Source organism: Pteropus medius, unplaced genomic scaffold (genome assembly GCF_902729225.1).
Source record: "Pteropus medius unplaced genomic scaffold, Ma_sr-lr_union100, whole genome shotgun sequence".
NCBI lineage: Eukaryota > Metazoa > Chordata > Mammalia > Chiroptera > Pteropodidae > Pteropus > Pteropus medius.
The window spans coordinates 1,634,081-1,660,737 of NW_024346692.1; the positions used below are offsets into that span (position 1 = coordinate 1,634,081).

Consider the following 26,657-nt stretch of genomic DNA (forward strand, 5'->3'; position numbering starts at 1 on the left):
CCACCAAACAAGTACACATGGAGGAATTTCCAGGGAAAAGGGACCAAAGGCTTTTGGTGAGAAACACCAATTTCATCGGACCCTGAGTTGTGACATTGCCAGGATGAGGGAGCCCAGAACCAGGGCAGCTGCAGAAATGAGAATGAGTGGAAGAGTAAAGGGACGGGTGGAAGTCAAGTGCTGTTAACTACAAAGTAAATTTAACAGTGACACCTCAGGCAACTGGATCAGACCGAGTTTCCTACATATCATCAATTGTTCTGCTTTGTTTCTGGACAATCCAGAGCATTGCATCACCTCCCTTCACACCCTTACTAAGATTTTTGCCCATGAATAAACAACTATACCAATGAAACAGTTAATTTCTTATTATACTATATATCTCTTTCTCATATTTCCTGCTGAAGTTGTCACAACTCTGTCATTTCAGCATTCTTCTTTTAAATCGCTTCCTTTGTAGATTGCACATTCTTTCTCCATTTTCGGTAATAACTAAGCTTCAAAGACTCATAATACCCTAGAGCTGAAAGGCCCAACCTTTTTAAATTCAAAAAACAATGTTCATAGCATTTACCCTAAGCCACACACTGTTTAATCACTTAAAGTTATTAACTTACTTGATACTCATAACAATTCTCTAAGTTAGATACTGTAGTTACACGGTTAGTTATTATCCCTATTTCTTCAGATAAGGAAACTGAGGCTCAAAAAGATTAAACTTGCTTCGAGTCGCACAACTAGAAAGTGACAACTAGAAAGTGGCAGAGCCATTATTTGAACCAGGCAAACTGGCTCCAAAATCTGTACTCTTAACCTTAGGGACCATTTAATACATTCCCTTCGTTTTATAGAGGAGAAAACCAAGAAGCTAAGTGACATGTGCAAGCATAAGATAGTCTTCTGGTTTCCTGTTCAATGTTTTTGTTGCTATATTCCATGGCCATGATTCCAGAGAGCAGTCTTCACCTCTAAGCTACATTTCAATGGTGGTTCCCCATGAATTCTTCAAAATTGATCTCTAGGTTTACAAAATCAGGTTCTATAGAAAAACATTTGGGATTGTAAGAATCTGCACCTAGTCTTATGCGGCTTTAGAATCGAGTTTTAGATCCAGGTTCTAGCACTTCCTTATTAGCTGTGAGAGCACAGTGTGTTCCTTTACCTCTCTGGAAAGTCTAGTTGGTATATGGAAGGGGGCTGCCCCACAAGCTATAAAAGCATATAAATCCTGTTATTACGATAATGATGATGATTAGTCCTGTTAAAAGCACACAGGTTTACCATTATTTCTGCAGCGTTTGTGAAACAGTGACAAGGATATATTCTCAGACGGTCATTGTTCCTCAAGGTGGGAGGACCTGGCGTTGAGATCACTGCTGGGGATGGGGGAAGCTGTAGGTAAAAGCTAGGAAATGCAAACCATGTTCCTATTATTAACATCTCTGGATAATAGTTTTGTTGGACACAATGTAAGGCTGTTAATAACAGAGAAACTAGGAGTCATAGAAACATACCTCCAACATGTTCCCCTTCCCCTGAGCATGGAGTAGCATGCTTTCTCCATCTTTCATATCAATCAGCCCTTACTGTAGCATCACAGGCAAATCTCATGTAAAATGATCAGATTTGGTATTTCAGCTGTTTTCTCAGCCACCTCTGTCCCTAGAAATTGCGAGCCTGCTGAGGGTAGGAATCTTTGTCTTTTATCTCTGCATTTATGAAGCCCGTAGCATAGCTAGCACTCAGGAAATCGTGGTTGAGTAATAAATGAATGAATGATTTTTCAACCTCCTTGAATTACAACCATTTTGCTTTCATTCAGCAGCCCAAGACTCAGATTGTCTTCTAAAAACAGTACACTAAGTAGCCCTCCCAGGATCATGTGACAGGTACGACTGATATTAGAGTGGGAACAGATACTGAAGGCCGGAACTTTTTAGATCTGATTTTTGAGAACTACTGTCTAACAGTTCAATATTTCATTACCCAACCATCAAAAATTGCTCACAACTCCCTACGTATCATAATGTTTTCTATACCTATTAAAAAATAAATCAAATTTTTAAAAATCTCAAGCTAGCACTTTTTTCTTGTGGCACTTTAATCCCTACCCACAGAGAGCTATAGTTTTTGGCTTCAAAGACAATTTTAAGAAAGAAAGTGTGGAGAAAAGGCTCAGAAAGGGGAGATGTCAATTCATACATTCTTTATGTGTTTCAGTATTGAGAATATTGAGAATTCCTTAATAGCAGGAAGCAAGTATAAATCTGGTAACTTCCCACAGCACCTAGCACTGGCTATGCATACAGCAAATGCTCAGTAAAAACTGGATGGATGGATAGATGGAAGGAAGGAAGGAAGGAAGGAAGGAAGGAAGGAAGGAAGGAAGGAAGGAAGGAGGAAAGATAATTTTCTGTTGCCTATTACCAAATAATCACCTATAAATTAGTGTTAACTCTGTTCAGAATGTCCAAATAAACTACCACTTTCTACCCATTAATTCTCTCTCTAGATTTTTTTTTTTTTTGCACAAAACTGGTATCCACTTATTTCTGGTTCATTATTCAATCATCAAAAGAAAAACTTGTCTCCCTCATCATCCAAAAGTAAAACATATACAAGTGTCTTCTCACACAAATCAAATAGCATAATACAATGGTATTTTCATTCAGGGTACTGCGTTTCCATCTGAGTAAGAGATAAAGTCAGAAATGTAGTTAAAGTCTAAGATAGATTTTTTTTTTCTGTCATTTATTTAGCACTAGGTACTCTGTGCTTCAAAACAGGAAACCAAAACATGCTAACCATAACCTAACATTCACTCCCTGCATGGGGGTGGGGATAGAGCCTAATGTAAACTAGTCTCCTTGAGTCATGTCATGTATTGTAATTCTTTGTCCCAAGTACTTCACTGCCATCTCTACAGCTATATCTGGCTGTTCAGGTTGTCTTTACCCATGTTCAAACTCCTTCTTTATTCCTTCTGCCTCTTGCATTTCTGCATAGTTCTCTGTCTGCTGGCTTTTGAATGTTGGAGATTTCCAAGGCCAGATAATTCTTGGGCTGAGAACAGCCAATTCATGGAGAGACAGCCTTGGAGGAGGAAGAACTATTAGAGAAGACGCTTGGGGAAGATGAAGAGAGAGGATGGTACCCAGGGAATTATCAGAGGAAAAAGAAACATGGGAGAAGCATAATAGAAATGTAGAGAAGATGGCTTCCCAGATTTCTTGCTCATTCTAGAACCTTCAAGAAAAGAAATAGCTAAAGTGATGGAGAATGGGTTTGAGGAAAGTATTCCTCTGTTTTATGACAGGATTCATTTTGTTACTGAAGGGAAATAACCTACAAGAGAAGAGAGAGACAGAAAGAAACCAGGAGTAGGGTGGGCGCGACAAAAAGGAAGACATATGGGGCGGGGGGGTGGGAGGAGAAGGGCGAGGAGGAGAGAACATGGTATGCAGTGGGAACACTGTTGGAAACATAAGAACCACCCCCAGAAAGAAAATGCCAGCATCTCTGGGCAAAAATCTAAATTGTCAGCACATGCATCTTTGCTCTCAGAAATATACACATTTTTTTTTTCTTTTAGGATGATTCCCCATTCTGACATCAGTAGAACACTTCAAACCAAGTGACTAAGATAATTTCATTCCTCCCATCATGTATCATTTCCAGGCCCCTTTCTCAGCATTCCACATAAATGTGCTATCACCATGCTTTAGACAAATCGATCCTGGGAGCCCATGGCAGGGAAGATTCAGGAGCAATTGTCTAGGCTTCATATAAATTTATGTCTTGCTAAACTATAGTGGAAGATATCTGTCCCTCTTGGAAAAAATAATGAAAAGAAAATACAATCTTTAATGCTTACACTTTCTAAATACAATTTCACATTCTAGTTGTTAATGTCGATATGAGCAGAAACATTTTAAAAAAATCCAAGTAAAATAATAATAACAAAAAAACCCCACATTTTTGAGCACTTTCTTTGTATGAGGCCTCTGCTAAACACTTTGTATACATTCTCATTTAACCACTATGAAAACAATAGAATAATTTTACTGTTACCTCTGTTTTTATAGATGAAGATGTAAGCTCAGAGAAGTTAAGTAACTTGGCCAAAGGCACTCAGCTATAAAGCATAGGGATGCTGAGAGACCCCTCTGGCTTCTGATATTGTGCAAAGAGCCCGCATTTTATTTTAACAACAGAGTAGTAAGCTCCTTTTCCATCAACCTTTTCTTATACTTGGTAATAGGGAAGAAAATGGTTGAATCTTTCCCTTCCCTTTAATTATTTCTCTATGCTATTTAAAAAATAATAAAATGACAAAATTAGGCAACTGGCCTGAATAATAAAAACTAAATAATCAACCCCTGATTAATAGTACTTAATAGTATAAAAGAAGAAATAAAAGATATGTACGGTCCATACGCATCTGCCCTCTCTACCACATTTGACACTATTGACCTCTTTTCCTTTCTTAAAAGTCATTTATTTTGGCTTCAGTCACCTGCTCCTTACAGAGCTGACAACCACAATCCTCCCTCCCTATCTCCAGCAGGCTTAGGACCTTTGCTGAATACTCTGCCTACTCCTCTCATCCAACTGTACTGGCTGTTGGAGGTTCAGTCTGAATCTCAATTTACTTTCTTATATTTTTCTTCTGAGAGAACTGATCTTTTGCAGCTAGCTAGCTGGTCACTGGCAGTTGCATCAACACTATGCTGATGAAATTCAAATCTGTAACCTCACATTCCACACTGTGTAGTAGATACTTCAAGACATCCTTACTAACATGTCCAGCCCTCAGCTCCAAATTTAATATACCTTCTGTGAAAAACAGGTTCCCACTTCAACTTCTCAATTTTCATTGATCTATCACCATTTTATCAATCTCAAAACCTAAAAGCTTTGACTATTTTATCTCCTGTATTATCTGTATATAGGACATTATGAGATCCTAAAGAAGCATCCTTTAAAACTCTCTTACAATCCCAGAGACCACCAAAATTCGGACCCTTGTCACCTTGATTTAGAGTAGGTCTCACTTATCTTCCCACGTTGAGTCACTCTTCCCCTATTCTCTTATGTACTGGTGCGAGATTAATCTTAAAATGACCATTTCATCAAGTCTTTCCTATGGTTACCTCCTAGGATAAAGTTAAACAATATTAATCTAGTTTTCAAGGTTTTCTATGATGTACTGGTTAGCAGTGACACTCATTCAGTCCAAGCCAGGGATTCAAGAACTAAAGAGATTGCTTTACAGAGAGAAGTTTCTAAAGCAGAAAGATACATCAGTGGTATCTATTTCAACTCTTTTATAGAAATATAATATACGATTGCTAAAAGTTTACTGCTCCATGCTTTTTACCACATTTATTTTGGAAATTTGGACAGAGTAAATGACTTGATTAAGGTTGTGTAATCAGATACCAATCAACTCCCAGTGTGGTACCTTTCCAATAATATAGCACGTTGCCTTTAAAGAAAAACAACTCTGGGAGAGGATGCAGAGAAAAAGGAGCCCTCATACACTGCTGGTGGGACTGCAAATTGGTACAGCTGCTATAGAAAACAGTATGGACGTTCCTTGAAAAATGAAGAATTGATCTACCATATGATCCAGCAATCCCTCTACTGGGTATTTACCCCAGAGTCTTGAACACCCATATCCGAAAAGATATTTGCACACCGATGTTCAAAGCAGCATTATTCATGGTGGCCAGGACATGGAAACAACCAAAGTGTCCTACAACAAATGACTGAATAAAGAAGCTATGGTACATATACTCAAGGGAATATTATTCAGCCATAAAAAGAGAAGAAATACTGCCATTTGCGACAACTTGGATGGACCTTGGGATAATCATTCTAGGTGAAATAGGCCAGACAGAAAAAGTTGAAAATCATATGATATCATTTATATGTGGGATAAAAACCTAAAAGCAACAAACAAACAGAGACTCATGGACAAACTAGTGGTTACCAGAGGGTAGGGGTGAAGGGATAGGTAGATGAGGTAAAAGGGGTCAAATATGTGGGGACAGAAAGAATTCTAACTATGAGTGGTGAACACACAATGCAATATATATATATGCCTTACTGTTGAATTTTACATTGAAACTTACTGGATTTCGTTAACCATTGTTACCATAAAAAAAAAAACAAGAAAACAAACAAACAAACAAACAAATTCTGTCTCACTGTAACACTACACTTATTTCCCACTATTTGTCTATAATCCCATTTATATGGAGTTGATCCCAATATAACCTACATGACCATTCAGTGTAAGTGTCCAGTCCAAATCTTTGTTCATACTATCATTCCCACTTGAAGAAATGTCACCTTCCCTTGGACCTCTAGATTCTACATTCTTCAAAGTCAAGGTCAAGTCCCACTGCCTTCAATCCTTCCATGATGTTTCAAGGTTGCAACTTTAGCCTACATCAACAGCACTCCTTGACTGTAGCATGCAAACTGTACTACCCAGTTGAGGCACTTATTCAAATTCTGTCTCATACTCCTACTCAATATCTTTGTGTGTGCAGGCTTTACTTCTTCGATTAAACTCAAATTCTGAAGAAAATTAGAACATGTTTTATCTGTTGTGTTGTCCTTCACATCAACTACAGCTCTGTGCACAGAGCAGTTGCTGCACTATTTTTTGAAAATATAAAGGATCTAAGAAAAGAACCTGAAACAAAGTTTTAAGTAGATAATCCAGAGGCCCAGAGGAAATCAAGTCCATAGGTAATTCAAAGCTTAATTTTACAATTAGCTTAAGTTAATTCACTCATTCAACAAATATTTGTTGAGTCTCTGCTTTGAGCCAGTTAAAGTGCTAAGCATTAAAATGCAATAGTGAGTGATACAGACATATCGCTGCCAACATGGAGCTAATAGTCTAGTCGGAGGAAGACACAAACATTAAACAAATAATCAGATACATGCATGCATGTAATTTAACAAGGACTGTAGGGAAATGGGAAAAAAAGTAGACAGATTTGAAATATATTTTTCTATGGAACAAGTAAAATTAGAAAACTGACTAGCTAAAGGGGATAAAGGAAAGTAAAGAATCAAAGATGACTTGCAAACATTGCCAGAGAAGGCAAGGTTTACGAGACTACATCATGGAAATTCAATCTTGAGCATGCTGAACCATTCCGTTAGTAAAACCCTATCAAGTAAAAAAGTTGACAAGAAGCAGTTCGAGGTTCATCTCCTGACCTTTATCTTGTTCATCATCGCATGGTGTTTCTTAAAATGCTCTACCAAAAATTGGGCCTCAAAAGAGGAAAGCGGAACCAAGGAACTCAGACAGACCAGAACTGGGTAAGTAGACTGTGAATAACTACAGGTTAGTGTTCGCTGAGGCAGGAAGAATATAAAATAAATCTTTTCAATCAAAGAAAATCAAATCTGGCCCATTTATTTTTCTTTATGAAGTGAATCAAAAGCTTGGCTGAATGAAAAACTAAAACTTATCTGAAAAAGGATGGCTTCTGGTGCTGTATCTATCCATATAAAGGCCAAGCTTAACACAAAGGCCCTTCTCTTCATTCCCCTTCTGGTGCTTAGTCAGTTGCTATATAACAGTGTGCTAGGAATGAGGCCAAGGTTATGAATTTAAAACCTACTCAAGCAACTTCATTGATTATAGGGTTCGAAGGGAACATAGAAGTTCAATACCTCATAAAATCAAAGAATCAAAGAACTTTACAATCAGAAGGAACAGAGGGCTAATCTCTTCCAAATTCTTTCCAAGCAGGCATCTCTGCTAAGACACTATTTTACAGATGATAAAATCAAAGTCTGAAAAGGTAAAATGACCTGTAACACAGCTAATTTGTAACAAAGCTGGGAACAGAACCGAGCTCTCCTGCCTCCCAACAGAGTATCCTTTCCACTATACAGATCACTTTATCTGGATGGTAAAGAGAAGGGTGTGCCTTTTGTAAGGTAATTTGAGATCTGTTTCCGAGATCAGTAAGTTGATATCCAGGGAGGGTGACTGCTGTGCTAAGTTTCAGTGGTTGAAATAAGTCCCCCTAAGTCCTTAATACATGAGTAAAATGATCCAAATGATATTTGAAAACTATAAACCTGATAGTGGGTAAGATGATTTTTATGATATTAAAGATGAAGGACACAGAGCAGCTTGTTATAGAAATGTAGGCACAAACTAACAAAGATGATAACTGTGGAAGGAAAGAGGAGAGAATGACTTAACTTGGGAGCACCGTGCAAGAATTGCTGGAGTCTGACTGACTGTATGTATAAGAGGAATGAAGGGCAGTAAGGAATCCTTTCCGAGTACATTGCTGATTATAAGGCAGCGAGTACTCGCTACACATAAAGCAAATGTTGCAACTAGTTCAAAGCCTACATCTTACTGCCAATGATCAGAAAAATCACCTTATACATGAAGGATAGCGTATTTAATTTTTAAAAGAATGATCACATTTTCACTCCACATGCACAAGGCCCACCTTTCATCTTTATTGATTCATTCACACTTTCATTCAATAAAAAAATGTGTCTTCTGTGCAACGAATGCTGGGTTGTCTACAAAAATGAATGAGACGTTCCCAGCCTTAGATACTCCCAGATATACTTCTAATTTGAACTGTTTGCACATCTAAGTGTTATAATAGAGGGATGAACACAGGGTTATGCGAACACAAAGAGAGGAATGACTAATTCTGTCCTGAATTGTTAGAGAAGGCTTCATAGAGGAGGTGATACCTGGGTTAGATCTAAATGGACATTCATCTATCCATCAGATGAACTGAAAGAGGAAGATTAGAGAGAACCACCCATGAAGATGCATAGAGTAGTAAAAAACTATCATATTTAGAGAATGACCAGTCATGTCATTTGATATTGCTGGATTCCAAGCAGTATACATTAGGGCAAGGTGGGGAGTTGGAAGAGGGAGGAAGATAAGACAAGCCCCATCATAAAAGTAAGGCCCAGTTATTCAGGGGTCTTTTATGGCTTCCTGAGAAACATATATCGCATCCAGTGGATAAAACAGAGCCATGAGAGATTTATGGAAATTAGCTTTCTGCTCTAGGTATCCAATTCTTCATTATTTGCAGCACACTGAAATCTTATTTAATTCAATAAGGTATGAGCTACAGTTTCTTCCTCATTCACAACTTAATTTGAGAAAGACCGCTTAAGCCATTTTGAGGTTTTCAATGACAGTATATCTATCCAAAAAGGTACAGATGCCAAGGTGATGGGTTTTTCATCCTTCAGTGAAACCCCCCAGACATCAGCTTCCTGGAAGATACTTGCTAGGGCCTGGGTCATGCTTTTGGAATTGATGCCTAGTCAGGCCCTGGTTCTTCTCCTTTGTAAAGGAAAGTACAATATATTTGAGGAGTTTTGAGCACATGCTTCTTCAGGAAGACCACCTCTTCACCCCTGAATTAGATTTACAAAAGCAGGGTTTTCATTTTCTCATCTAAGAGTAACACTATGTTGAGGCAGACTGCTCCCCTGTCATAATGCTGCTCTTCCCTCGTCAGCATCTCTGCTCTGTTATGATGGGCCAAGGCAGCTTGGACCAACGGCATGTTGTAGGGACTCTGTGATCAGGGACTCAGTACCTGGGCATCACAGGATCATTCCTTGGTCTTATTTATTTCTTAAGTGTCTCTTTCCTCCCAGATATGTCCTGTTCCTTCTTTACATCTCCTGTTAATTTCCTTTTTTATATAGACATATTTCCCTGCTGCTTACTAATAACTAGAGTGACTGATTCGACAGCTGGTACAACCGAGTGTGGAGAAGTAGGATTCCTTCCCAGTGTTCAGAAGGAATGGAAAGACAGGCTTTTTTTTTTTTTTTTTTTTTTTTTTTTTTGAAGAAAAAATAAGCCTCACAATCTGAAGCACGTGTCACTGCCAGGCTGACAGACTTAGCATGTGTGTCTTTTACACGGGACCCAAAAGATTTCAAAGGCTGAATCAAATGCTGTACTTGCTTTCTTTTCCTACTTTCCAATCTTACCTTGAAATAGAAAAAGAAATATAGCTCAGTCTCCCTGACACTGAGACATATGAACTATCATCTCTCACAGAAAAGGGGAAAAAGAAATACCAGGAAGCCACTCAACTCTTGGATGTACCGTTGGCTCCTCCAGGAGAGCATATGGAGTTTCTAGGTCACCCTTTGACTCAACATGTAAACATGGCGAACAGCACAGTGAGGTGCTCTGGGGCGATCTGCTATTGTGCACTTTCTCTCACTTCCTGGTTCTTAATGCGGAATAGCCAGGAAGAAATGAAGGTTATACCACTTCAGGAAAGATGGAAACAACGCCGAGAAGGAAAAGGAAATCCCTGTAAAGAATGAAGGAGATCAAGAATGGCTACAGCTCCTGGCCACTAAGATATTATCTTGTACAACCCTGACACGAAACCTGGAAAAACCTCTATGTACCTAAAAGCAAACGACTAAACACACAGTCCTACTTACAGCGCCAGTCATTGATATATGCAAAAAAAAGATGTGACCTGCTACATAACACATTTTCAGTTCACCCTCGAGGAGCCAGCTCAATATTAGAAACATGCCTGGTTGAGCCCGGTAAGGAACACATTGTATAGCAATTAATAAATGTTTCTTTATAGCATCTAGTTCCTTCATCACATTATGCCATTGGTGAACAGATGCCAGAAAGCTCCATATAACAGCACAGATTTGGAACCTGGAGTTTGGGGAAGAACAAGTCTTCTAGATGCATTCTCGAGATCCTGCTCATTCGAAGAAGCCTAAGTCTGATGGCCTTAAGGACATGATGCAACATGCCATCTGTTCAGCCAGGTGCCTGCATGATGAGTGTGGGAGAGATGGCTGGGTGGGTGGAAGACAGGGGTTAAAAGCGATGATAACCATCACCTAATAATCACCTACTTGGTAACTGTGGATGGTCTGGAGACTCTCATTGTACTCTGTACAAATTATAAAACGCTTTCACAATAACACAGCATTTCTGTCTCTTCTTCTTCTTCCTTTGAACAAAGTTTCCTTTGCCATGCAAAGTCTTACTCGGATAGATAGCATTACTCTCTTCTGAAAAATTATGTCCTCTCTTAATACAATTCCAAAGCTATGCTCTCTTGCTTGCTCATAGCAGTCGGAACCACGATAATGCCACCCATTATGAAATCACCTACAAACTCCTGCCAGAACATTATCAAGCCCAACTTAATTGGTTCCCCTAAAGGAGGTCTCTCTCAGACTTCAGGGAAGAGTTGTAAGATCAAGGTGGCCCACCATTAATTTTCTTACTTTGGCCGTCACCCTGTGTCTTCCTCATTCTAAACTCTGTTTTCCCTTTCACTCTGTAGCACTTTAGGGAGCAATTCCATTAAATGTAATAATAGTGTAGTAATACAAAGAACATCATTTCCTAGTGCTAATAACTTTCATTTTAAAACCACTTGTGTGCTCCAAAATTTAGCAAAGCATATATTTCTCATCTAGGCCATATATTTCAGATATCTAATCTGAAGCTTTTAAAGTTCTGTTTCTTTTGGGTTTATAATCAATCCATGTACAGGGGAATCGAAATGCCATTTAAAGTCAGATTTGTTTTGATGCTCATGCTGCCAGCTTTACTGATGCAAACTCATTTCTCTGCATCAAATAGACATATGGAACATCAGCAAAAGGACCAAACACTGTATTAGGAAATCATGACCACCTGGAAGAGGACTGCCAGTGATGAAATGTGCACATCCTGTACCCTTTCCAGAATTTGAATTTATAGCATTAATTGGGATCACAATTTTTACACTGGTCATCAGGAGAGAATCAAAGGAAGGAATTCTTTCATTAGCACCAAGTTCAAATTTATGCAAAGGCTATAATTGCCTTTCATCTTATTCTGGCCAGCAGGGCCACAAAAATGACAGCCGAGTTGAGAACAGTGATTTATAGCCCTGCTGCCCTTTAGAATTGACTTGAGTGCTTTCGGTACATATCTGTTCCCAGGTCCTTCCTATCTAACTAAATCAGAATTTTGCAAGGTGGGATCTTGGGATTCTTAAAGCTTCCGAGGAAATTCTAATACGCAGTCAGGACTGAGAAGCACTGACACAGGGAACTCAAAACACAGGGAACTGAAGACAGCATGAGAACAAGCCAGCACATCCAGCACATCGACACTTCCCCGAGGCTGTTGAATCAGCACCAGGTGATACATTTTACAAGACTCCTTTATCTGAAAAAGGAAAGCCTTAACTTCTGATGATCACAGCAAACATGTTTGAATTACTTTATTCGCCATGATACCTCCACTACCCAGTTTCCCTGCTGCTGTCCTCTCAGAGTTTCTGGGGGTGCAGGTCTCGTTTCCACAGCAACACGGTGAACTCTTGCTCATAGTTTACAGCACACAGTAGGTATCAACTGGCTTGTTACTCATGGCCTACGAGATAGATTGTGCAAAAAGCTAGGAATGGTTCAGAACGCACAAGTGTTCAACTTCACTAGTATGGGTTAATTTGGGAATAGGGCTGAATGGTCCAGGAAGGAAGTACTTCCCTAAGGATTAAGCCACTAGGGGCCGCTCTGAGCCAGATCCTTGCTAAATCGTGTTCTGAAGTGAAATCACATCAAAGGGAAAGGAAGGCTGCGGAGTAGCGCTGGGAGTCATGGCAACGCCATGGTTCCTATTTTTAAACTTGCTGGTGAGTGAGCACACAAAGTGTGTGTGTATACACGTGGGGGAGGAAATTCTGATATATTTCAAAAGAATATTCTTTTATGAGGTTTTGAGTTTGCAGGTGGCTAATATTTGTGACAGTGAGATCAAGAATTAAGCTAGAATCAGCTATATTGGAACGGTTCTTTTCTCTTTAATGCCACTATCTCGTTATATATCAGAAGGGATGCGTCATGGCCTTCAGTCAGAAGTACCAGGAAATTCTTGATACCTTTAACCAACGTATTCTGAAATTCCGATCTTTGTTTCTTAGGTTCATTCTGCCAGCCTCTTAGGCAATTTACTTGGGTTCCCACTCCCTGTGAAGCCAATTAAGTGGATGAAGTGTATTGTCTGTGTGCCCAGCATCTAACACATGATTCAGTACATAACAGGGAATCAAAATACCTACTGAATGTGTCACCAAGTCAACTATTAGGGAATATAATATGGTGAGGTACAGAAAAGCAGCCCTCCACATGTCACATTTCTTTCACGCCCAATAGCATTGCTTTCACTTTTCCCCAGTCTCTGGCCAAGTATTGGCCTTAAACAAATCCAAATTTATCTAACCTGTCAAAAATGATAGTGGCCCTGGAGGACATCTGTAAATCATGACAGAGGCCAAGGTCGTGTTTTGTTTTATTACATGTTCCTGACAGTATTTTCAATGTGTCTATAATCTCCAGGAGCTTCGGCAGATTCTAGAACAGAAAGTCTGTTCTCACTTCATTTCCAAGGACTTTCAGGTCTGCAAGTCCTTGTTTTTTTGTTGTTGTTGTTGTTTTGTTTTTTGTTTTGTTGTTGTTGTTGTTTTGTTGTTGTTGTTTTAATATGTAGGCTAAAGGTATTTGTAATATATAGGAATAAAATAAGAAAAAATAAACATACTTTTCAATTGGAAATCACATCAAGACCGGTAAATAGAAATGTGACACAGTTCAGGACAGAGAGGGGGAATGAAGAGGCTCTTTCTGGGACATCCTTGACGTTTGTGTAGTGGATGCTGTTTCTTGGCTGATTCTGGATTTATCAGGGCTTCAGGACAAGAATTCAGCAGAGAGCCAAGAAAGAAACTCTTTATTACAGAACCACTTTGTCTCACAGGTTAATGATGTCTGCATATACATCAGAATAATACCTAATTGACTCAGCCTCCTCAGCTACGGTGACGGTTCTCAAATGAACAGACAATGTGAGGAAACGTACACCTGGAATTCATGAAGACTTGGGCTTAAAACCCAACTTTATCTGTAAGTAAATTAGGCAAGTGACTAAACTTTCTGGATCTCGGTTTCTTTCTCTGCAAAATGGAAGTAATACTGTCTCTGTACTTTCAAGATTAAATAAGGCTATATAAAACCCTTGGCACATAGTATGCACTCAATAACTTCTTTTAAAGTAAAATTTCTATATTTTTAAGTACCAAGCTTTTTCTTGATTATAGGAAGCATTTTAAAGTGGAAAATTTCAGAAAGGTATTATAGGGTCCTCTGAATTTTTAAAACAAAGATAATCAATATAATTTAAGCTCTTATTGATGACCTAACACTAACTATGCTATTTTGCCATACAGGAATGCTTTAGAGAGGGTATATGCCTTCTAGAGAGTACATGGCAATTTGCTCCAAATGCTCTTATACGAGTGTTCTCTTCAAGGTCTTCTGCTAGGTTTTTCTATTATTTTCTACACCTTATCATTCTGTTTGTTATTTCCTGATGCTTCAGTTTGCTTACCCAGTTCTCATCATATTTGTTATTTCTAAGCTGTTCTCATCTGGGAAATAGGATAAGAAAGTATCTTAGACACTCTTGGCTGCTCATCAGAGACATGGCCTTGACTCTTTCTCTAGTTAAACAGTATTTTGATTTTTAACTGGGTATATCACTGCCCTAGTCAAAAACTAAATTAAACTAAAATAAACTTTCCAGCTTCCCTTGCAGCTAGATGTGGCCATGGACCAATTTCTGAATAATGAGCTATAAGCAAAGTCTAGAGTTTCTAGGTAATCTTAAAAGGGAAAGAACTTGCCTTCCTTCCTTTCTAACTTCAATCTACTGCTTGACGCTGGAGTTTAGTGGCCATCTTGGGCATGGGGATGAGGGAAGGCCACACCCTCCAAACAAAAAAGGGGAAAGCTATCAGGAGTCTGGGTCCTAGTGATCATGCAGCTAACATACCAGCTGTAGACAGATCACCTAAATATGCTAATGTACTGCGTTTAAACTGGGTTACTAATACTCTATGCCATATCTAATCCAAATGCCCACAAACTTATTAGAAATATGTATAAAACTAGAGTAAATAAACTCTAAAATAAACCAGATTCATTTTAGGACAAGACTTTTGTGTCAGTGTTAGTGCAAAGCCTTCTTCTGCTTCCTTTGTGGTTCTTGGTTATGTTCTAGATATGTGACATTTCCTCTTCCAGGTGTGGTGAATACATGTTAAATGTGGCAATAGAGCAATGAGTATAAAGACATTGTGTAGACTATGGATCACTCATGATTTTAAGTCATATTCTATAACATACATGCGTGTGCACGCACACACACACACACACCTGGCTATCTCCTACATAGTCAATAATGAGAGAAATTTGACATATTATTAAAATTTATGCAATAATAAACCATATCATAATGACATTCTATTGTGTGCTATTTTTGCCTAAACAAAAGTTGCTGGTAGATTTTTGTTCAAAGAGGGGAAAAAAATGAGTTGGAGTGTCTGGAAATGCTGTTGGGAAAATTAAAAGTAAAGAAGAATCTGCGTTTTCTTTGTTGATATCCACAGTCGATTCATGCAATGAATAGAAGCCATCACAGATTTGTTATAATGATTCAGTGAGATAATAGACATGAAGATTCTCTGTATGAAATGGTCACTTTTATTATCCTCATTGTTAGTCATAATAATGAATAACTTGAAGTTTTTAATCATCAGGTTTCATGTCAAAAACTAAATGTATTTTGACACATATCCTCATCTGGACTCCATGTGTGACCCCTTTCAGGGAATTCTGGAAAAGACCACTTAAAATGAATATGATACTGTCACAGTGTGGTGTCTGTGGCTGTTTCTGTTGCTTTGTCAGGGAAGATCTTTCCTTTAGAAAAAGAAGACATTAGGGATTTCTTAAAATTCTGTAGAACCTCTTGATTACTGTGTCTATCTCCTTTGCCCAAACTATAAATGTGATAGGGTTACTTAGCAATCATCCTTACAGGCATCGAGACTTTAAATACGAAATCAGATTGGAAGGAAATACCTTGTCGATATTCACCAGAGCTAATTCCAGATGAGCCATTTTAAAAGATTCCTCCCAACTTCTATCCCATACTCAACTTTTTTCATGCCATCAACTAAATGGTCTCTGTTATAGAAAGAACTGGGCAAATGTAATACGGAAAAGTGGTTTTATCCAGTTCTTTTAATAATGGTCTGCTCCATTTGACAGATGTAAATGTACAGATATAAATATGTGCTGTATGGGTGTGTAATACGTGTACACATGAGTATGTACATGTGCAAGAATCCCACATATGGTCATTTATGAACATAGAATAAAGGCAGGAAAACCTTTAAAGCTTTTAAATGAATGCTAGTGAGAAGAAAAGGGCAGCAAAAGATCAATGAACAGAACACCCTATATAGAGAGAGAGATGAGAAAGAAGAAGAAAGAAAGGTGGGGGGGCGGTGTGAAGCAGTAATGAATGAGGAAAAGAAAAAGCCTGAGCAGCGAGGGAGGCAGTAGGCAGCCCCCGGCCGGCTGCTGCTGCTGGAAGCTGAACAAGCGGGAACAGATTTCAGCAGCAGGGAGCTCTAATCTGTCAGCAGCAGTTCCTTCATGTGTGACCAGCCGACCCAGCTTGGGGACTGGTGCCAGTCTGGGCGTACTAACCCCACCAGGCTCTCCCGGAAGAGAATGCGCCACTGATAAAAGCCTGAAAGTCAAGGGAAGTTTCTTCTACCCAGCTCCTGCTGCCACCCTCTTGCCAGCCTCTACTCATGCTTCTGCGGTGCTGGTTCAGATCCCTGAGCAACCCTTCTGAAAATCAGGCAAATTGGACGCACTGCTTTTACCAAATCCTTATCAGCCACATCGGGTCCTGGAGAATTTTTCCAGGAGATGACCACCTATGCACGCCTGACAGTTCCTTTGAAGAGGAAACAAAAAGAAAGGCTTGAACCATTACTTATTTAAAATATGGGTGCTCTTATACAGATGCAAAAGCCGGAAAACCATCCCTGCTCTTGAAAAGTTAATGTTAGTTAAGTTGACCTTGGCCAGCTATGGTCCAGCCCTCACTCAGGCTTCCAGCCCATGTCAGTAACCTAAATGACAGCGCTCCAGCTTTCTGGCAACTCGCCCCCTTCCTTATCCCCACCCAGCCAGCCTTTATCCTCTGGTGGGAAGAGAGAGCAGATGGAGAAATGGTCCCACTCAATTCCTAAGTAACACCACATTCAATTCCTATTAACTGTGAGTTGTACCCTTGCCTGGGTCAGAACCAAGAGAGCAAAAAATCACAGGTACATTGCCAGACCAGGGCAAAGGTTAACAGGAGAGCCCTGGCTGCCTTCTCACCCTTCTGAGGATGTGGCCAAGGAGTTAAGAGGCAGTGTGCTCCATGAAGATTGCTGCCCCTGCCACCAGGACACCTGGGTTTTGAACCCACCCAGCCTCTAGCGGATGAGTGACCACTCTGAGATGCTGTGTTGACGTTTGTAAAATCCATTCATCATTCTCTTATCTATTCTGTGAATGTTTGTTTTGAAAGGATTGGATTAGATGAGCAGCAAGGATTCTTCCAACTCTAATGCTCTGATTTTAAGGGAAGCTGAGATTTTTTTTTTAAAGCTCGGCTAATGTGCAGCACAGCGAGGGGCTCAAATCCAGGTGCCTGAGGCAGGTCCAGGCCAGATTCCGGCATTATTGACACGGCCTAAGCTGGGAGTCTCTGGGCCTTGGGTTTCTTAGAAACATATGAAACGGGGATAATGCCTCCTATCTTCATTCATGCTTTTATCTGACAAATATTTATCAAGCGCCTACAATCTATCAGGCACTGTGCTGGAAATACAGAGGTTAAATAAATCCTGCTTTCATGGAGCTTGAATTCAACTGAGAGGAGACAAAAAAAAAACCTTTAAAAAATAAAACAGATGCAGTATGTCGGATAAGTGCTACAGAGAAAATAAAGCAGGAGATGGGCATAGGGAGCACTTGGGAAGGACAAATGCTCTTTGAAACAAGGTGGTCAGGGACTCCTGAGGGCATGTGCACGGATCAGGATTTTTGCAAGGATCGAATTAGATATCTGACAATGCTGGCGTGCAGTAAGTGCTCACACAGGCAACCAACTCTGGAGTTAGCTCCCTCAGGCTGGCCGACGATGGGCTGCTTTTGAGCAGAAACCTCGCGACCCTCTTCTTAACCCTTAGCATTGCCACCAACCATGTCCTTTCTGGGGCAGGATCAGTTATTCAGAATGAGGCTTTCTCCGCTGAGAGCCATTGCTCTACTCTGCTCTTGCTACTTTCCTCTTCAAGACCATCCTATTCCTTCTCATAGACAAGGTACCACCTGTGTCTTCTCTCCCAGGACTATGTACATCACCCTCCCCCCACCCCCCCCAAAAAAACTGTCCTCGGTGAAACAGGATTCCTTTCCCACTCATTCTCCCTCTTAATCTCCCGCTCTCTCCTCCAAATTATAAATCATTTTTTAAGGAAGGAGGAAGAAGAGGAAGTAAAAGAGTTGGGAAGAAGTGGAAGAGAAAGAAAATAGAAGAGAAGGGAGCAGAAAGAAACACCAAACATGTCATGGGTAAGTTTTAAATGTTACAATTCAGCCACAGAATGAAATAGCAATTAAGGAAAGAATCATGTAGGGGTCTCAGTGTCAAATATTTGAGAATTTGGATATTTCAGTAAGTTCACGGGTTTGAACTTAAGGGAAAGAAGCAAAGATCACTTACTGAACTATCCATCTATATATCTAATATGAAAAAAAATGTAGAAGACTAGAAGAAAACAGAAAAGTTTGAAAAATCCTCATATTCGGTCATTCTTCTTTTAGCAGTGAAAGCTTGCTTTGCTTGAATTATAATAAGCATTAAATAAATATATCTTTTAGAATAGTTATTAGATTCTTCAGCTACTTTGCTAAGTTATATCTCCTACACCACTAAACAGGTAAAGTCTCTCTATATATACACAGGTATGTTTTGCTTTACTAAACATTTCATAGGAAAACATAACTTTGCCTGATAGTCCACTTATAACTATGCATTCACAGAACCTTTTGACTGGTTTATATGTAAATTATACGACGTTAAATGAAACTATAACACATATTTGTCTTACCATAAATCTGCCTATGCTTGGCACTCCACGAACATTTAATAACAACTACAGATGGGTAATGACCAAGCAGCTCTTGTCCACAGTGTCTGAAAACTAACTGACTCAATTCTTCATTCATTTTTTAACCTCTCAGCACTTTCCAGGCCAAGAGAGTCAAGTGGGCATCCCGTGGGAGCAATCCAGCTAATACAACGGTTCCAAGGATGGGGAGTCTATCTCAAGGTTAAAGGAAGATTGTGTTCACCACAGCTTTTTTAATAAGAACCTACCAAAGCACCTTTCTTTACATCAGTTATTCCCATCTCTCAAAAGCAAGGCTTTTTGAGATGGCAATGTTAATGGGTAAAGAATTGAGGGAGTTCAAAACAAATGATGGGTAGGAAAACTTGAGGATGCTGGGGAAAAATCATTAGGCAAGATTCATAAGAGGTTTGCTATGTTGAAATCCAGCCATCTCAAAGAGCATCTCCTTTTCCTACAAGTTCCAAAAGTTGCCCTATACGAAGAGAAGGAACATAGGATCTTCAGGACAGAAAGAGAGCACAGAGGTGGGTGTCAACTGTGCCATCATCTGAGAGAAAGAAACAGACTAGCAGAGTATTGGAGAACACATTGAAAAAGAAAATAACCATTAACTGTTCCCCCAGGAAGTGATAAAGAAAAAATATAGATGTGCCTATTAATAACTAACAATTCTTTTCTAGTTTAGAGAAGTAAAGAAGGATTTAGACAACTGGCAGAATCCTTTTCCCCATACTTTCAGATCATCTGGTACCAAAAGGTTTTCAGACTTTTCTCAGGAACTAAAGAGATCTTTCACTTGGAGAATGCCTGGCATAAGAAATTCTCTAACTCTTTCAATCAAATAAAGTTCCCAGTTGGAACAAAACTCTCTCAGCATGTCTTAGGCTGTGTTATAGGGCATTGTACTACATGCACTAATAAGGCATAAATGAATACTACAAAGTTCCAAGAGAAAATTAATTCTTATTAGTTAGTGTACAAAATAAGGTTGCCATATTTAGCAAAAAATAATACAGGAGCCCTGCTAAATTTGAATTTCAAATAAACTACAAGTTATCATTTAGTATCAGCATGTCTCATGCAATATTTGGGACAGACTTGTGCTAAAAAAATAACCCGCCGTTTATCTGAAATTTAAATTTAACTGGGTTTCTGTATTTTTCTTGCAACCTGGGCAAAAAGCCTTGTCCGGCAGCCTACAGCCTATCTGGAGATAGTCACCAAGTCTACAGGTGGCCAAGCTTCAAGGAGCTAAGAAATAATCAGTAAGGAATTAGGATTTACACATAAATAAATAACATTCATTTCACAGTGAACTAAAAGAGTTCATTTTAAGGATCCTCTCTGAGAATGCTTATATGTCATTAAAAAAGCATCTCCCTTCAGTAACTAACAAGCGAATCACTTCAAATACATGTCTCTTTTCAGGATTCAGGGATATCATACAGCTTCCTGTCCCTGCTTCCTAAATCTAGACTTATGAACTTCCCTCACATGAAAAGAAAGCTACAGTCTGGCCCGTTATAAATGAGAGTTTTACCCCACACTGCCTGGTAATGCTACTGGGTTTTCAGAAGGTGAGAGAAGCGGTTTCCTCACTCTGTCTTCCTGATGTCATTCTGGGGCTCGGTGGCTCCCAGATACCTCCTGAGGGCCTTCTCCCACAGCTGTTGCAGAGAGACTGGCGTACCAGGCCAACAGAAAAGTCATCTTCATAAAACAACCATTTGCAACAATTTTATTTGCAAAGATTTCCTGCTGTGGCTAAATGGTGTGGTTGCTTGGTTTGTTATTTAAAAGAGTGACCCTAGTGAGACCAGAGCTCTGAAGAGGGGGAAGAGTCTGATTTCAGACCAGGATAAGTAGAAGGAATTCGAAGTGAGTGTGCCTAATTGAATTCCAGTGATGATTCTGAGAGCTGTGCCTGGTGATAACAGCCCGGACTTTGAGGATAGCTTCTTCTTATCCCTGTTAGTCAACCCTAATTCTTTCTGGGTCATGATAGAAAAACATATTAAAATATTACCAAGAGAGGCTAGGGATTGGACTCAAAAAGCTTGAGAAGCTGTGTTGAGAGGAGGGGAAGGAAAAGCCAACGGAGATGAGCGAGGGATGCAGGCATATGGATGGGGAGGCAGCCAAGAGACGACATCCTGCAGGAGTTAATTCAGAGCCATAGAAAAATCCAGGAACTGTGGCAGAAGAGGAAGTTCATAGAGGAAACGACCTGGTGGAGAAGTGTGTTAATGAGTCTGAAGACATTTTTTACCTAGTGTACTTGGGAATCAGGTGAAGATGGACTCTCTCTCTGCTCTACACCGGCACTCTGGGCATTTATGAAGAGTCTGTACTGTGTAATCCTTGTTACTTTTAAGATTGCTAAACTTGAGAAGACGAAGTGGGCTTTTGTAGCCATCCTGACAATAACTTCTAAGGAAGGAAGACAGAGAACCTAGGAGGGCTACCTTCCTGTGCAGCCATAAGAGATAGTCACAAAAGTTCAAACCAGTCATGGTTTTGAAGATCTAGTGGTTAGGAACCAGGCTTCAGAGATAACATTTACATGCCAATGTAAAGTAAGCCAAATGGGAAATAATAATATCTGCAGACTGCTATTTACCCAGAGGAATTTTAAGATAAAAGCAGGCACTCCTGGACCATATTTATGGACTTTAAGTTAACACCCACTTGATTTCATCGCGTTGCTTAGCAAATGTTTTAGTCTCAATATTCCTTCATTGTTAGCTTTAGTTTTAATGAACAAACATTTGGTAAAATAATCTGATTTGAATATAACACTAAAAAGAGTGGGTGAAAACATGAATGTACAGAACTGAATAAATAGTAAGTTTTTAAAGGAAATCTACATTATCTTGCAAAGAGGAGCAGAACAAGAAAGCTCCTGTGGGGTAGGTATTCACTGGGCAGCTCGGCATCTTGGAGGACATCATTCATTCACTCCTTGTGTCTTCCTTGGGCCACACACTCTGCTAAGGGTGGGGGGAGGGGACATGGAAATGAGTAAGACAGAAAGGTCACTGCTTTCACAGAATTAACAGGAAGAAAGATAATAAAACATGTAATTATAACAGTCTGAAGAGTGGCTTTACTGGACAAGCAAAAGATGCAGTGAAGGCATATTACAGGGTGATGTCAGTCCAGGGCCCAGTGGAAGTGAGGCTAAGAATGAAGAGTATTAGGCAGGTAAAGCAACATCTGTGTTTGTGTATTGGTGGGAAGGGGCACCTGGGGAGTATATCCATGGTAGAAGAAAGAGCTGGAAGAAAGAGAACTTGGTATTCTCAAAGAATTAAAGTAAGTTCAATGTTGCAGGAAGGTAGCGTTCAAGGCGGAGAGTGGCATGAGACAGTTTTGGAAAGGTAGGAGGGCCCACGCTGTAGGAGACTTTATAAACCACATTAAGGAGACGGGACTTTATTACAGGGGCAATGAAGAGTCACTGAAAGGTATTTATTGAGCAGGGGAGTGATTACATCACATTTTCATTTAGATCGCCGGCTGCCATGCAGATTGCAAATAAGCAGAACTGTGAATCAGAGGATATTTAAGAGGTCCTGCAGAAAAATGCGGGTAAGAAGAGATGGACCGGGATATACTATGGGGATAGAAATAAATGAAAGCACTCCAGAGGGAATGCACAGATAATGGCATGATTGGCTATGAGGTATCAGGAATATAGAATCAACGACACCAGAAATTTTTATTTTAGGCAACTGGGTAATAAAATACACCCTTTATAGGTGGTGCAGATTTGGCTAGAAGAGGTGGGAGGGTAACAGAAGAGGAGATAGCGGGTCAGTTTTGGCTATGGGGCGTTCTGAAGGAACACATCTATAATCACAGAGATACAGACCTGGGGCTCGAGGGAAAGGTTTGAGACAGAGATGTCAATTTCAGGGAACTTACTGACATGAATTGTATCATTGGCAATGGATAAGGAAAGAAGAGGGTCTAGGACAGAGTCCTGAGAAGCACCAATATGTAAGGGATGTGTGAAGAAGAGTGTACCAAGGAGCCTGAGACAGAATTAACAAAGATATGAAGAAAACCATGACAGTCTGTACCACACGAGCAGTCGATAACTTGGGATGGCAGAAAGAACAGAGTTGAAGGTGGGAGAATATTAGGATTGGGTCACAGATATAGCTATTTAACACTAGTTTAGAGGAGCTGAGAGGCCACAGTCCAACTCTCTCTCTTCCAGAAGTTAAACAAGTATAACTAGGCATACATTTAGCCTAAACATATTTCAACCTCCCCAGAGTACACTTTCTAATATTTTATTTCTTAAGCTAGATAATGGGTAACTCAGTATGTATTAAGTTTTTCCGAATACCTTTCTATATATCTGATATAATTCATAAAAAAAATTAAAAATGGATGCCCAAAACATAGTTGAGTGAAAGAAAGTCAGGTTATTGAATAGCATGTATATGTTTTCATCTATTTAGAATTATAGATTTAGATCTATATAGGTATACTATATCCACAGGGAGATATCAAGAAAGATGTTCATTAATTCTTTCAACGATGATTATCTCATTAGTCAGATTTAAAATCATTTTTACTTTGTTCTTTGTGCTCTTCTACAGTGTTTGAATTTTTATAATGTGCACATGTAGCAGTTTTACACAAATAACAAAACCACAAAAGCATCCTATAGAATCTCCTGCCCCTGACAGTGTCATAATTACCCCTAAGAGGACATGCTGCAGTCATGTCTGGGTATGAGGTGAGGTCAGAGGAGGAGAACTCCACCCATGTCTTCTTGTTGAATAAACTAGGCTACGAGCAACCATAAATGCTATCCCTAAAGCAGCATTCTCACACTTAAAGGCAGATAAAGGAGAAGCAAGGGAGATGAACACCAAGGGAAGAATCACCTTCGTGTACCTATAGACCCATGTCACCTGTTCCCTCTCCGTACAGCAGCACCCCAAAGGCAAGTGGGCTGGTCTTCCCTTGTTTCTACATCTACTGTGTCTTTCGTAGTGATCAGGTATGTGGGGACCAGAGAGAATTCAACTCCAAACTGAACCTCTCACTTACAGCATGACTTTGGACAATTTACCTCTACAAGCCTTATTCTCTTGTATTGTAAAATGAAAACAATTTTTAAAACCTGCTTGCTAGAGTTGTTGCTTGAGGGTTAAATGAGGTCAAAAATGCAATACACTTGGGGTAACAGCTAACATGTAGTAAGTGATCAATAAGTGGGAGCTTTTTTGTATTTCTTAGACAAGAACACAGCCACAGCAAACTTTGGATCTGAAACGCTCCTACCATCATGAACAACTGCCACCCCAATGGTATGCCTTCAACTTGTGACATCTCGAGCTGCTCTTCTCACAGTTTCTGAGCCTCCAACCCCAGTTTTGGAAACTATCCTCCAACCGCCACCATCAGTGTGCCCCTCTGTTCCATACTCACCTATTTAGCATATTGGACTGGTAGATTCTCTTCTCATGGGTGTTGTAACAACTGCTCTTGGGCTCAGGAATGAAGCTGTGTTCAGACAGCATGTCAGAAGCAGCGGTGGTGATTATGGCAATTCCATCTCTCACTCTGGCAGGGAGGCCATAGTCCCATTCATCGTAGGACACAGAGATAAGCCCAGTGGGGAACTCCGAGGGCACTGTGTCTGTATCCCCTGCCACCAGACTAGGCACAATCCACGTGTAGCCATAGCCAGTCAGCCCTACTGAGTTTGCCACTTCGAAGATGTAGGTGGCCTCTTCCTTAGTACAGTAAAGAAGAATGATGGGGCTTTGAAGTTTCTTGAGCTGGTTCTGGATCTTAGAATCTCCGTCATCCAGGGACATGTCCAGCAGGAGGACTTCCTCTAACTCCCAGCCCACAAAGCTATTTTCAATGGTGCTGCGAATCTTGTTTACAAAGTCCTGGTAGCCAGGGAAGTAGGTGGTGACAATAGAAAAGATGTACCAGTCATACTCTTCCATGATGTTGAGCATTACGGAAGCTTGCTGTTCAATGGATGGGCCAAACTGGAAGAACATGGAGGATTCATCCTAGAATAGTAAAAATGTGAAAAGAATAAAAAAGAGAGAGAGAGAGAGAGAGAGAGAGAAATAAATCAAAGATGGTAAAGGAAAATTTGAACCAATTGGATACAAATGTTTGTGCCCATTATTTACTTTTTCACATACTGCCTTTAAAATTGGATATGTTTGAATTGTAAACATTTATAATACTTTTTTCTTCCTAAAACTACCTGCTAGATTCTAGAGAAACTCAACATGGGCCTATACTGTCCTTGTCTGAAATCTTTGAGGCTACTGCCAGAGCCCAGAGCAGCTTCCGAAAATCTAATATGTTAATATTTCCATAGTAAAACATATAAAATTACATAAAGTGGGATAAAGACTCTAAATAGCCTCAAGTCAATTCAGATCAGATTTTTCTGGCAAATTAATTCAACAAACACGCACGCACGTGCATGAGCACATACCCTTTCCATTTTTTCCAGCCTTTTTGACTTTTAATTGTGGGTGTGACTCACTCAGTCAAGAGTGAATAACCCAAAATGCCATTAATCCATTCTTAAACCCACCGATGGAGGAAGGTTAGGCACACTGGCCCAGAAGGAAGGCGGTATTTGGTACGAATATCAGAGAGAAGTACACGTAGTATAAGATTTGGTCAGTATATCCACTATAAAGGTGTATCTATTAAATTAATAGCACAATTAGTTTTCTCTCTATCTTCTCTGATAAGGAGATGTGCAAGTCAGAGTAAGTCTCAAACAGTATATCCAAGCCACAAGTTACAATAAGTTTGTATTCAAGCTCATATGTGATTAAGCTTTATGTTAGAGCAACACATAGAAGATTGTTTTTTCTCTTGCCTACAGGATGCCACAGGTCTCAGTCTGACCTGTGTATCACACATATAACCCTCTGTCAATTTTGATTATTTTCTGTGTCCTCCCTCTTTTTGAGGGAGAAGCCATTTTTAATTTCTCCCTTTTCTTAAGCTGTTCTGAGACGTCAAGCCCTGAATTGCCTCTCCACCTCACAGCTAGAAGGATCTGAAACCACAAAAAGAGACCCTCTCAGCCTTGTCCTTCTCTCAGTCCATTCTCCCCTGACTTCCTCTTGGGTCGTGGCATTTTTTCTCATGGTCAGTGCTTCTTATCTTCAATCTAATAGCTCATCTCTATTTTATAACAAAACTATCTTTCTCAAAGGGGCAGTTCTTGTCTATATATATGTATATCCCACACTAGAGCTTCAAAGTACAGTTACAATAGACCAGGCTTTTAAACAAAATTATACAGGAATTTCTTAGTTCAGGAGCATATTGTCGTACAGCTGAGAAATAGCTGGGTGTCTTTTGGGCATCCACTATTGAAAAAAAAAATGCAGGTTGAGAAATATCCAGCTAGTGTCCAAAGACATTGATTCGGCCATGAAAGCTGCCAGCCCCTTGGCTCTGCCAGAGCTATTGTTGCATTGTATGGCTTGAATGTCTCACATTTCCCAC

General features: G+C 39.7%; 1 protein-coding gene across 1 annotated transcript in view; it reads right to left on the reverse strand.

Annotated features, from left to right (window-relative positions):
• The window catches only part of GRIN2B (glutamate ionotropic receptor NMDA type subunit 2B), a 385,633-nt gene that overhangs the window by 147,331 nt on the left and 211,645 nt on the right, over positions 1-26,657 (reverse strand). The window contains exon 3 of the mRNA XM_039876409.1: positions 24,585-25,183. Within this exon, the coding sequence (XP_039732343.1) occupies positions 24,585-25,183 (599 nt within the window). The remainder of the gene's footprint in view (positions 1-24,584; positions 25,184-26,657) is intronic.